At 37.1% G+C, this 14,630-nt stretch overlaps 1 protein-coding gene across 1 annotated transcript; it reads right to left on the reverse strand.

Moving 5' to 3' along the window:
- Positions 1–3,522: 3,522 nt before the first annotated feature.
- On the reverse strand, positions 3,523–4,803 carry LOC149885133 (uncharacterized). Its single transcript, XM_090094633.1, has one exon. The coding sequence runs from the start codon at positions 4,801–4,803 to the stop codon at positions 3,523–3,525; it is 1,281 nt and encodes a 426-aa protein (XP_089950759.1).
- Between the last annotated feature and the right edge of the window lie 9,827 nt (positions 4,804–14,630).

Genomic DNA, 14,630 nt, shown 5'->3' on the forward strand with positions numbered 1-14,630 from the left:
TGAAGGCTTTCAGGATAATCTAAATCGACTTCTAGAATGCAAGGAATGGACTTCCAATGAAGAAGCTCCTCTTCAGCCATCCATCTAAATCCTTCAACGGGAAGAGGTTTGCTCATCGCCCATCCATACAAGTTATTCGCATCCAAGTATTGGATGAAGGTCGACTCTTTGTGGGGATCATAAGAATCTCCCATGTACTTATTGTTAGAGACTCCATATCTATTCGATATCATGCTGATTCCACCACGTATTCCTTCCTTAATCATCAGTATCATGTCATAGTCACTGATCAACTCTAAGGATATCTTTGTTATTTTGAGTGCGGCATCCCAGGCTAATCCTGGAGATGTGTAATAATGAGCGGGATCAAGACCATAATTTTCACTACAAACATTTCTAAAATTCTCAAACACATCTGCGAGGATGAGCACATCAGACGCATTGTATATATTATGATAGTCTCTGAACGATTGACAGTTAAATTCTTTCCATACCTTTTGAGCGTGTAAATAATCCTCATCGCTTATTCCCTCATCACAAAGCCTGGAATAGAACGCCTCTTTAGGAGGCAATTGTGTTTCAGAAAATTTATCCATCGTATCCACCCATTCATAGGGATACACCCCTTTTTTTCTCAATAGATCAAATTGGGTTCCTGAATAATATTTTGCAACGTTTTTGCATTGATCATCGGTAAGATTTTTAGCTAAACTATCTAAAGTACTAGCCATGAATCTGTAGCTGTCGATAAATCTCAATTCTCGCTTTACATCACGAGTCTTTCCATCTTCATCCACAAACTCTCCCACTTTGATTTCTTTTGAAAAGCTAATGTACTTTTCTTCATTGTTGGGGATGCAACTTAATTTTCCACCTGAGAGTTTCTTGATGAACAAATGAGAGTCATAACCAGATAAATTGTGGAAAACGATAGGGAAGAATTTTGGAACTTCATATTTTGTATTGCAATCGCTATGAGCAGCACCTCTATATTTTCCTGAGAGATGACAATGATCTCTCACTCTATCGATTGTAAGATCTTCTTTACAAATATGACATACTTTAGCCTCTTTAAAATTCTTCTCATCCTCCTCAGTGATCACCATCTTTTTTGGAAATTTAGTGCTTTCGTAAATCTCTATAATATCCTTCTCAATACTCTCTACAAATTTACCAGCTACATCATCTGTTTCACTCGTCGCAGTATAGGTCTCCAGCTTTCCTTTATATACTGTTTCGTCAAAGCATTTGATATAATAACAGTACGAGCTTGGAACATGCTTTTGATACTGTTTGGTAAAAGACTGCTTTTCATCAGGATTGCATGTGCTGATAGGTATGATGCGACTTTCAAAATCAGCATACACCACAAACGGAACTCTCATGGATCTTCCCACTTGGCTAAAGCTTACGGATGAACCTTCTTTAGGAAGCTCAACTCGAACGCAACTATGCTCTTTGCAATAAGTACAATGCTTGTCTAACGCTTCTTGAGAAGAATATCCTTGTAAACAATTCCTACAAAAATATTTCTTATGCTCATTCTTCGATGTTGAAGAGGCCATAAGTCGACTGAAATTATTAATTAAACAATAATGACTCGTTGTCTTGTTTGAAATGAATAACAAGTCGATATGATGCTTTCTATCGAAATATTTTAATTTTTTCAAAGGGTAAGGTTGTTTGTCTTCAAATCCAAAAACAGAGATGCTTATGTCAGGATTGTTCTTCTCAAACTTCTCGATTTGTTCTAGCTTGACTGGGAATTCTATTCCTTCCCAATGGAAGTCTTTTGACTTTTCAATGAGCTCTTTATCCATTCTCTCGTTGTCTCTGTTTTTCATGTTCAAGGCTCTAGTCACACACCATTTGAAGCATTCGTTGTCGTTATTTTTTATATTAATGATTGCCTTTTTGTTTTTCAGAAATTTATCCAGTTCTGTCCATGATGAAGCTCTTATAGGCTCATAATTAATCACATTCATATCTATTTTTAAAATTCTCGACATTCTCCAGTTGGATCCATTACTATTAAATTTAACTATGTTCTCTAGAATTTCTCCTTTGGATGTATTATATAACTCTTCTAAATCCGTTGCTTCCAAGACAATGGCGTACTTACTTGCAAAAGGAAAAGTGAGACTGATTTCCTCCCCAGTGGTAATACTCGCACGAGTCATGGTACATTTTAAAACAAAGTTCACTTTGGTATTTTTATTTTGTTTCAACATTTTTATAGCCCCCTCTTTAACCATGTCTAAAAATGCGGAAGCATCTTGTTGATTTTGTTTAGCTTCATAAGAATATTGTCTAGTCACATTCTTCACAGCGTGTTTGGTTAATTTAAACTCGATAGGACTTTTGTAAACGGTTGATCTCACGATGGCTTTTAAATTGTCTATTTTTTCTCTCAATTCATTGCCTACATCGTCTACTTTTTTCTTGATCGGTTCTGGGATGTAGGGCTCCACCCATTCTACGACATCGTTAAATTTATTAAAAACAAAAGAAGAAACTTTTTTCGCAGCTGATGCCAAGGTTGAAAAAAATCCAGGACGAGGAGCAGGAACAGGTCTTGGTAGGATAACGGGCGATGGATCTGAAACAGACTCATCAACAATAGATGTTTCAACTCTAGTAGTCGCATGATTTTGTAAGCGAGCAGGTCCGAATGAAATCAAGTCGTTAGAAACAGGTCTAGGAGCTGGAACAGGTCTTTGAACCGCAGGACGAGGAGCTGGAACAGGTCTTTGAACCGCAGGACGAGGAGCTGGAACAGGTCTTGGAACAGGAGCTGACTGCAGAGCTCTTACAAGATCTGCTTTTTTCATCCTGTAATAATATTTAACATTTCGCACTCTAGCGATTTCTTTTAATTCTTTGACAGTTTTGTTTTCCATTTTTTATAGAGTAAGATTTTTATTTATATCGTTTTTCAATTTTGTAACTTTTTTGTGAAAAGTTACAAAATGTTATCAGAATTTAAAATTTCTATCTTTATACCGTTATCATCTACTTTCCCATTTCGATTATAAAAGTATTTGCACCCATGTTTCGTCTCGTTAATGGCTTTGTAAAGGGAATTGTATTCAGTCACCTCACCCGTTTCTACATTAGTGATTCTCACAACGACAGGAGTATTTCTAATATTATGAAGACGAGCATATTTAGGATTACTTTCATTCGGCTTTTCTTTTTTTGCTCTCTTTCTAGGTCTGCCTACAGGCCTATCTTCTTTCGAATCTTCCAAAAGCGTATCCTTATCGATGAGCTTGTTCTCGATAGCAATCATCATCAGCGTCATTAAATGGTTTGATGTTCTTGAAACACCATTTTCTCTTAACAATTTTTTCAAATCCTTCACTGTATATCTCATGTTTTTATTATGTAATGAAAAAAATTATTTAAATCATTTTATCAAGAGTTCGAATCGTGTATTTTTTTTAAAATTCGAAGAATTTCATTGATCCTAAAAGGATTTTAAAAATCAGAGAATTTCATTGATCCTAAAAGGAACTATAATCAGTAAACAGCTATCATGTTAGTTCCATTAGATTGGAAGCTCAACAGTTTGTCTGAAACAATCACCGCGTAAATAACAGTGTTTGCAGGTGTTGCAGTACGGAATTGAACATTGACAACCAATTCAGCAGTTTCAGAAACTACTCTTTCTTTTTGCTTGCTTATATCCACCAAGAATATCGGGAATAAATTTTTATACTCCAGCAAAGATAAACCAGATTGGCAAACAAGCTCATTTGTTCCATAATATCTATCGTCGAACGAGAAAGCGTCCGAATGAGCTTGTGTAATTTTCTTCTCTCCAAAATTCAAGTCGTAATTGTAATTGGGGTATTTTATCCCATTGACAGTCACGTAAAAATTGTTGACATCGCAATGGTCGAATATGGACGGATTCACAGTTTGACTTTGATTTCTATTTGATTGAAGTGCGAGCAGTATGAATCTAGGAATGCTCTTGTCTGTGGCTCTTCCAAGAGACCAATTGAATTGCGTTATTCCAGCTGGTACAATCTGCCTTTCAACTCTGTTTGATTTAAACGCTACTGGTATGGTCAACTTACTCTTCATCAAGTCATAGAAATTATTTTTCTCAGTCAAGTCCAATTCAAGTCTAGGCATGAATAGTCTGAATTTCGACAAACTAATCGTTCCTGCAGCAACACTCTCAGCTCTGTATATAGCATCGTCATTTCCTTTCTTTGTAAATTTAATGGTGTGTCTGAAACCGTAAACAACTTTATCATAGGTTTCGCAAAATCCAAAAATGTGTCTCAAGGGTATTTTAAACGAAAATGCTCCAATGGATGTGGTGTCTGCAAACAAATGATCTCTCCTCACGACGAACCCACCATTTCCAGTGGCGTTTGACGAATCCTTATACCACATCTGTTTAAGACCTTCCGCCACCTGAAATGCATAAGGGTATTTTAGCAATCCAAGCATCGCTGTTCCTTGGCCTGGTTCTGTCACTCTTTCTACTTGAGCCCCTGTTAAATCGTAAGTGATTTCGCTAAACAAATACATCATTGCATTGTGCACCAAGGTAATATTATCCGTTGCTGTGTACGCAGTTCTATCTGCTTTTTTCAACACTCCTTCGATGAGGACGTACGCCTCTGACGGAACTGTATGCACAGACTGACAATCAATTTCAAAGGTGATGTCGGTTGAATTATTTAAATCGAGATTTGATGGAAGGTACTCATAGAAATCAATTTTTTCAATACCAGTGTCATATTCTGGTTTTTCTGTTACTCTTAATCTGTCGGCGTTAATCATTTTTATATAAGAAATAAAAAAAGTTTAAATCCTTTTAGGATCAATGAAATTCTTTGAGATCACTTCATGCAGTGCGCATCCCACTCCCTAGTCGAACAAGATCCTGAATTTTAACTGCATTTTCTTCTGTCATTTTTCTTCTCCTTGTAGATTTCTTAATGGACGACCCATATAACAATTTATGCAAATCATCTATGGGCTTAACCACGTCGTTCACTAACGTATTGATCTTATCGGCTGGACTCCCCCTATTGGCTTGCATCTCTGGTTTCTCCGTCCCAGTGATTGAGTACACTTTTTCGATCGCTTTTTTACCCTTGTCAATAGCAACATCTTTGGCAGTAGATATAGCTGAAGTAGCCAATTCTTTACCAGCAGATTTTGCGGCCAGGATGGCTTCTCTACCCAGTTCGCTCTTTGCCGCCTTTTTTAACAGGCTCAAAGAAGATCTTGATGCGTTAGAGGCAGCAGCCCTTCTCAAAAAATTCTTAATCGTATCCACAATTCCTCCTCCAAAAACGTTCTTTTTAACATATCTTCTGTTGTTTATGATTAGCATTTTTTAAATGGGTAAATATTTTTTTATATCTTTTGATATATACTTCTTTGTAGATGTTTGTATTGCTCTTTGTTTATCTCTTTTTGTCTTAGCAATTCATCACAAATGGCGACAGCTACGTTTTTAGAGGTCTGATTTCCAGCATGACCAGCAGCGATGCTCAATTCAAGCTGTTCTACAAGAGCATTGGGGTCGCTTGGAAGAATAATGATTCCTTTACCTGTTCTTTTAACACTATTTTGACTTTTAAATCTATCCCAAATGGGCTTTATAATTTCCGTGTATTTTGCTAGTCTGGAGCTTTTTGCTCTGTTTGGATTTGATTCTGAGTAAATAGCTCCAGTGTCGAACAAAATTTTCGAATAATTTTCCAAATCTTCATCGTTCACATCGCTCCATTTGTTCATAGAATCAGGTTCCGTCATAAGACTCCAAAGACCCTCTGTTCCTTCATACCTCTTTCCTCCAACAATGATATCATTTCCATCTACTTGCACCTCCATTTTTCCAAAGAACCTTTTTTTTCCAATTTTACTAATTTCGAAATTTCTTTTAACTACATTGTTTGTAAATCGCGTATTATACATTTCTAAATATTGGGATGAAATATCTCCTAATGGATTAGACTCATCCACATGAGCAGGCTCGTTATTCACTTTTTCTTCAATACTCTTGATCATCTTTTCATTGCTTTCGATGAGAGGTTTATAAAACTGACTCAAATCACTCTGATAATTGGCATTTGAAATGTTTCTGTTGAGGCTTTCTTCATAGATTTGTTTTCTGTTCTCATTAATATTTTTAATAATTTCAGCCCTCTTTTTAGGGTCTAGTATTTTAAAAAATGACATTTTTTTTTAATCACAAGAAAAAAACTTAAATAAAAACCCCGAGTTGACGTTTTTATTTATTTTAAATTCACTTGTGAAATCCTGGAAAATCATTATGATTTTTTAAACATGTTGTTAAAGGCTTTGATCGCTTGATCTCTTCCCTCATTGATCAAAGACTCTTTGGTCACTTCGTCAATAGCATTTTTATTTGTGGATCTTATCTCACTCATCATAGACTTAAACTTTTGAAGTTCATTCAAAATCAATTCATATTCTGAATCGCTCACAACATCATCCTTCAACGCTTTTGAAATGTGATCGCTTATGGTGTTTAGTTTTGAATCTGCAAGCACTTTTATTTTTTCATGCTTTTCTGCTTTTAAAGCCAATTTTTTATTAACTTGACCTCCAACGATAGATAAAAAACCAAGACTTAGAGCCACACTTTCGCAAGCAATCGCAACAGGAGCAGCTGCAATGGTGGTTAAAAATCCTACTCCAACAGCACCAAGAGCGATACATAAGGCTTGCATTGAATCATCTGCAAAAGAGATGATTCTTACAGCTCGATGGTACTTTTTGCTCAAAGTCATTCTTTTTTCCTTTTCCAATTCAGTCTCCTTTTGGATTTCTCCTATTTTTTGAAGTCTGTAATGATGCCCTTCATAGAATGGAGCCGTTGCTAGATCTGGATAAAGTTTATTGTTTATTTCCATTTATTTTCTTTACGTAAAGTATTTAATTCAAATCGATGTGCGATATTTTACAAAGCATCTCTCCTTTTTTGACGGTAACATCGCGTTCACTATTACTATTTACTTCTATAATAATGTCATCTGCAGAATCTGAAAGAATAATATCGTTTTTATAATATCTAAGCTGATCTTTTAATTTATTCGTCAACGTCACGACTGAAATACCTTTGTCTAATTTCAGCCCGATGGATAAAGATATTTGTTTGTGCGAAAGGGGCTGAAATTTTATTTCCTTTTGAGCAAAAATCTCGTACTGGTTGTTTATGTTTAACTGAGGAGAGTGTTCCAATTTAGTCTTGGTTATAATACTATGACTCTGTTTTCTTTTCTCTAAAGATCCAATTCTTTCTTCCATATGCTTCAACACCGTTTCAAAACCGTTCCATTCTAATTCCTGGACATTTCTTTTATACTTATGAGTAAATGACATTTTTTATAAAGAAAAGAAAATTATTTAAATCCTTTTAGGATCAATGAAAATCTTTCGATTTTTAAGATCCTTTTTGCATAGAAATCAATTCTTTATTGTTCACCCAAGAGTTGAACGTATCAGGATATCCTAACCATTTTACTAAGGATCTGCTCTTTTGCTTGCGAATGACTTTTTCAATTCTAAATACGTCTTGATAGGTCTTTTGCATTTCTTGTTCATAAAAGGTACCTTGTATCTCTTCACCATGATGGTCTGATATTTTATATGTGGGCGGGTCTGTGTACTGAATTTTTGATACAGTAAAAACCTCCTCTGTCCATCTTGGCGTGTATCCTTTTTCAAAATGAGACTTCTTTTTGGCGATCCTCACTTTATCACCCATGGAAAATTTAGGCTCTCGTCTTTCTGCTTGCAACTTTCCATTGAGGCTCATCCATACCCTGCTTTTATTCTTTTCATCGCTCGCTTCAACTGGAGTCATTTTAATGGAAGAGTGTTTGGTGTGATTGTAGTCATCTACCATTTTGTCTAAAACGCCAATGTATCTATTGGTGTTGTTAGCTGAAAAGTATTTAAACATTTTCTCTTTCATCGTTCTATTCCATCGTTCGACAACAGAACTTTTTTCTTCATTTTCAGTAGAGTATAACGACACACCTAGAGCTTTTACATGCTTGTTATAAAATTCTTTTCCTTTATCTACCCACATCTTCATACACTTTCTTTTCTCGAATATTTTGCTAAGAGCGTTGGCTACATCAACTCCAGTCTTACTCTTTAATGGAACAATCCATCCATACTTTGAAAACACGTCAATCACCATGAGCAAATATTTAATCCCGTTGTTGAATTTTGAAAACGATTGCATGTCAACCAAATCAACAGCCCATATTTCATCCCTATTATTCACAAATACTTTTCTTCTTCTAAAATGCTGAATCATCGGTTTATGAAGCTCGTTTGCAAGCTGATCTGTCCATTTTATTTTCTCCGGTGGTTTTTTTTCAGATTTTTTGAATCTGTGGAAAAATCTTTGATTTTTTTCACTCCTAATCCGAATTTGGCTTTGGCTTTGATGATGGGCTCAATTATTTTTCGTTCGTTAATTTCTCTCTGAGTAGGGTTTTGTATAGAGTTCATTTCTTCAAGCATCATTTGATCTGCTAGATTTCTGTTTTGCTTGTCGTTAAAATATTTATAAGCGAGATCGTGATGGTAGGCTGCGTTATCCACTCTGTCCACCGGCTTGCTCCAATCTTGATACATGTCTGTAGAAGTTAGCCTTTTGTCTAAATTCGTACCAGGTCCTGCAAAGTTCATCCCTGGGACGTGCATTTCTCCTGGAAACTTTGCCCATGGAAGTTTGATTTTGTTAGAGAGTTTGTTAATCGATTCAACCAAGTCTCCTCCTTTGGCAGACGAAACAAATTTGTTTTTGGTTGATCCGCAGACGGAGCAAGTTCCTTTGAGCATATTTCTATTGTTTTTGCTTATCGCATGACGCAAGTTTTCTGTCTCTGTGTTTCTCTTACATTTGACGCAGTACATTTTTATATTTAAATATAAATTTTTTAACATAAAAATGGATATTACTGATTTGTCATGGAATACCGGCAAAAGCAAAAGAAACAACAATGAACTTTTACCAAGAAGTATACGAGGAATCATTGTTGGAAAGTCTGGCTGTGGAAAAACAACGTTGCTGTTGAATTTACTACTCAAGCCTGGTTGGTTAGATTACAACCATTTACAAGTGTTTGGTAAATCCCTTTTTCAACCAGAGTATAAAATACTGAAAAAGTCATTTGAAAAAAGATTGCCAAAAGAGATCATTCTCGACTTGTTCAAAGTTCAAGGTGAAATAGAAAGATTAAACATGAGCCCAGAATGCGTGATTGAAGATATTTCAAAAAAATGGGGAGACAAAGCAGACATGGAATGTCAATTTTTCGAAACAGCAGACGACGTGCCAGAACCTGAAGATCTCGATCCCTCCAAAAACAATCTGATGATCTTTGACGATTTGCAGTTATACAAGCAAAACAAATGCGAAAAATATTACATCCGAGGAAGACATTCCAACGTGGATTGTTTCTATCTAGCACAAAATTATTTTATGTTACCTAGACAAACCATAAGAGAAAACACCAATTTCATTTGCTTGTTTCCACAGGATTCGAAGAATATAAACCACATTTATCATGATCATGTTTCTAGCGATATGGGGAAAGAAGAATTTAAAAAGTTTTGCAAGAAATGCTGGTCTCAACCTCACGGATTTGCTGTGATTGATCTGTCCTCTAAGAAGGATGAAGGAAAATATAGAAGTGGACTTGACACTTTTTATTTCCCCAATGAATGATTTTTTTAAAAGATCTAAATAAAAAATCTCAAATTATAAAATGACAAGCTTTACAATCGACGCTGATGGGCATTCAAGCGTAATCATTACAGATTTTTTAGATAAAATCGTTTTTGATGATGGGAAGAAGTATGAAATGGCTTTTTTAGGCCTTGAAACGTATAACAGCTTTCCAAACATCATCAGTACAAACAATTCTTTCAGGTATAGCATGAACAATGGAGCGAATTGGGAAAATATCGTCATTCCAATAGGGAGCTATGATATTTCTGACATTAACACTTATTTGCAAAAATCTGTTTCAGAAACGATAAAAAATTACACAGCCCAAAGCCCTAGTTTCATTTCTAGATATAAAATCAGTTACAATGCTGAAAACATCAAAATTACAGGTAACTTACACACTTTAAAAACAAACGTTAAATTAGGCTTAAATTATATGCTGGATTTTAACGTGGACAACAGTATCGCGTCCGTACTGGGATTTACAAAAAGACAGTTGGATCCCAATTCGGAATACGAGTCTGACGACATTTCTAGAATTACAACGATCAACTCCATCAGGGTTCTCAACAATGTGGTTGGCTCCTCCTATGTGAACGGGAAACATTCAACCGCCATTTACACCTTTTATCCAAAAGTAGCACCTGGTTATAAAATCGTTGAAAGACCTGCTCATTTGATTTACCTCCCTGTAAAATTGAGCTCGATTTCCACGATGATTACAAAAATCGTTGATCAAGACGGAGAACTTATCGATTTTCGCGGCGAAAACATTGCTATCCGATATCACATACGAGAAGTGAAATAAATATTTTCCTATGTATATAAAATGAGCAACTACCAAAAAGTACAACTAAACATTTCACAAGGACAAGCTGATAAAATAAAAAAAGCGATTCGAGAAAAGAGTGACGTTCATATAAGGCTAACTCATTCAGATCTAGACGGTGAACACATTCTTGCAGTGACGAAAGCCCAATTGAATAAAATTACAAAAGCGTACACCAACGGAACCGGAGTCACCCTCAAACTGAGCAAAAAACAATTATCCTACAACTCCAAAATAGAAGGCGGATTTATCGGTGCTTTGCTTCCACTCTTGGGGATGCTAGGTAGCACACTTGCGACGAGAGTCGTTCCTGCTTTGGCTACCGGATTATTAGCAGGTGTTGGATCTTCTGCAGGAGCTGCCATGGTCGATAAAATTGCTGGAAAAGGTGTCATTTACTTGAAAAAGAACGGAAAAGGAATGAAAATGACTGCTGCAGGATCAGGAATGTTTTTAACACCGTGGGTAAGTGGAAGCTCCTTAAAAGAAGGAGTTTATTCCAAAAACGGTAAAAAATATGAATCTGTTGGATCTGGTTTACTTCTAGGACCAAATTCACCCTTTTCAAACATCCCTTTTCTAAATTTAATTCTATAATGATCAAAAAAAAATCTCATTAAAATTTCATGATATACTTTCATCATGAAATTACACATCTAAAAAACACAACATCTTTTAGATTATGAGATTTGTTTCATCAACGATTTACTACATGAAGGTTCTGGCGCATGATAAGAAAATTATTCTGCTTCAATCCTAGCTTAGCATGAAATGCGCCAGAACCGGCTTTTTTCTACAACGATTTATTACATGCCGGTTCTGGCGCATGATAAGAAAATTATTCTGCTTCAATCCTAGCTTAGCATGAAATGCGCCAGAACCGGCTTTTTTCTACAACGATTTATTACATGCCGGTTCTGGCGCATGATAAGAAAATTATTCTGCTTCAATCCTAGCTTAGCATGAAATGCGCCAGAACCGGCTTTTTTCTACTACTTACAGAAGTTGGAACTGGTAGCAAAACTTCAAAAAGTTGACGAGCTGAATGTGGTGCTCCCCTTATTTCTTTCTGGCGGAGCGTTTGCCGTATATCAAGGACTCAGTGATGAGATAAAAGAAGACTACAATGAAGTGAAAAATGCACTGACTACTGCCTTCTCTGCTTCTCCGCTAACAGCATACGAAGAGTTCGTGAATCGTCGTCTTAAGGAAAACGAGTCCGTTGACGTATATCTCGCAGAATTAACAAGGCTGAGCAAGCTAATATCGTCTCACGTAAGCGAAGAGTGGATAAGGTGCGCATTTATTCTCGGATTACCTGACAAAGCAAGAAAACAACTCCAAACAGCACTCTCGATATCAACAATGTCGCTGCACCAGATCGCTGAAAAAGCAAGAAGTTTGGTAATCTTGTGTTGTAAAGAATCGTGTTTTGTTAGTCGCGTGAATCTTGGTGCTATTGGTCCAAGAAAGGTTCCTCAAGGAAACGGAAAAAAGACCATGACTTGCTACCGATGCGGTGAGGAGGGACATATCAGTCGAAATTGCAGCGAAGGAATTGAGAAGAAGAAGTGTTTTGTGTGTGGAATGGACAACCAACTGTCCCTGAACTGTTACAAAAAGTGTACGAACTCAAAAAACATGGAAGGGAAGCCACCCGTCTATGCGCGAGCGGCTTCCCACGAAATATAAAACCACCATCTCTCTGTGTTTATGTCAATGGAAGAAAAATAAAAGCATTGTTGGATACTGGATGCTCGAAATCAATTTTAAGTCGGGATATCGTAAACGCAAAAAATGTTAAACACGCAAGACAAAAGGTCGTGATGATGAATGGAAAGTCAATTGAAGTAAAACACCAGATTGTTGTTAATCTTTCTATAAATAACACTACCATCGATTTGGAATGCCTGGTTGCCAACATTGTCCCCGAATATCAAATGCTACTTGGTATGGACGCAATACGACGGCTTGGAGGTGTCCAAGTTGGGAGAGACGGCGAAACCATAAACTTCAATGTGGAAAAACTATCTATCAGTGCTACTGCAGTCTCTCAAGAAAAAACGAATGAAGTATCCTCGCCTACTATTCAAAAGCTTATTGATAAAGACTTCGTAGCAGAATTCAAAAATGGTAGCTGGAGCGTGTCTTGGAAGTGGCTGATAGAACCACCAACTTTGACAAACAAAATTCCAAACTATCATATCTCTGATGACGTTAAAAGTGATTATGCAAAGGAAATAAGTGAATGGATAGCACAGGGATGGCTGAAACCATTTGAAGGGAGATGTAATGGCATCATTCCGTTGATGGCAGTAATTCAACGAAACAAATTAAAAGTACGTCCGGTGATGGACTACCGGGAGCTGAATCAATTTGTGTCCAGTCATACTGCAGATGGCGACGTTTGCAGTACCAAACTTCGCAACTGGAGAAAGTTGGGAGAAAATCTTGAAATAATCGATTTAAAGAAAGCGTATCTGCAGATTCGTGTCGACGAAGCACTGTGGAAATATCAAGTCGTGGAATATGAAGGGCAGCGTTACTGTCTAACAAGATTGGGTTTTGGTTTGAATGTGGCGCCCAGAATAATGACTAAAATTTTAAAAAAGGTATTATCCGTAGACAAAGTTGTCGAGGCTGGGACGGACTCATTTATTGATGATATCATTGTCAATAATAACATAGTGTCAAGTTGCAGAGTTCGAGAACTCTTGGAAAAATATGGCTTGGATTCTAAGTTGCCAGAAAAACTTGTCGGCGGTCGTGTGCTTGGATTGCGAGTGTACAAACAATGCAACCAAGTCCGTTGGAAACGTGACAACATACCTAAAGTTCCTGAAGGAAAAATGACACTTCGGCAAATCTTTTCTTGGTGCGGACAGCTGACCGGACATTTTCCAATAGCAAATTGGTTGCGCCCTTCGTGCAGCTATCTAAAAAGGGTTTCGAGTAGTTGTGTATGGGACTCTTTTGTGGACGAACGTATTGTCAAATTAGTAAACAGTTTAAATGAAAGACTTACAAAAGAAGATCCCGTTCATGGGTCATGGAACGTCAAAAACACTTCCGAAGCAACAGTGTGGTGTGATGCAAGCAGCTTAGCCGTTGGCATAGTGTTGGAAGTGGCTGGGGAAATAGTAGAAGACTGTTCGTGGTTGAGGAAACAAGATGATACGGCTCACATTAACCTTGCAGAGTTAGAAGCCGTGATAAATGGAATAAATCTAGCAACAAAATGGGAATTCGAATGTATTACCATAAAGTGTGATTCGGTTTCTGTTGCCGGCTGGTTGAACTCCTTAATTATCGGTGACAAACCCGTTCGAGTACACGGTCTTGGAGAACCACTTGTCCGTCGCCGGTTGTCGTTAATTGAAGACCTTGTGAAGGAGTGCGGTATAAAATTAAAACTTTTTCTGGTAAAGTCGGCAGAAAATAAAGCCGATGCTCTTACGAGAGTACCGCAGAACTGGCTGCATTTAAACCATTCTGCAATGACAGCAAATGTTGTACCGCCTGATGTGAAGTCATTTCATAATCTTCATCACTTTGGAGTCAATCGAACCCTTTATCTGATGAAACAGACATATCCGAAGGAGAAGGTTAGTAGAAAAGACGTTGAATCAGTCGTGAAAAGTTGCGAAAGATGTTTATCGGTGGATCCTGCGCCAATAAAGTGGGAAGAAGGAAATCTTGAAGTTGGAAAGAGTTGGCACCGTTTAGCTATCGATGTAACCCACTATAAATCAGAGAATTATTTGTCTATTATTGACTGTGGAAAAAGAAGCAAGTTTGCAATTTGGAGAAAGCTACAGAACGAGAAAGAAACAACAGTGTGTTTCCATTTGGAAGAAATATTTCGAGAAAGAGGACCACCATGGCAAGTTCTATTTGACAACAGCAGGACCTTTCGCTCAAAACTCGTTAGTGAATTATGCGCAGAATGGGGAGTGTCCATCCTGTTTCGTTGCGCTTACAGGCCATCAGGGAACGGAATTGTTGAACGTCATCACCGCACTATCAAGCGAATGGCAGCCAGAAGTGGCAAAG

Source organism: Hydra viridissima, unplaced genomic scaffold (assembly GCF_058129835.1).
Source record: "Hydra viridissima isolate aposymbiotic clone 2 unplaced genomic scaffold, HvirCarnegie_v1 scaffold_8, whole genome shotgun sequence".
Taxonomy (NCBI): domain Eukaryota; kingdom Metazoa; phylum Cnidaria; class Hydrozoa; order Anthoathecata; family Hydridae; genus Hydra; species Hydra viridissima.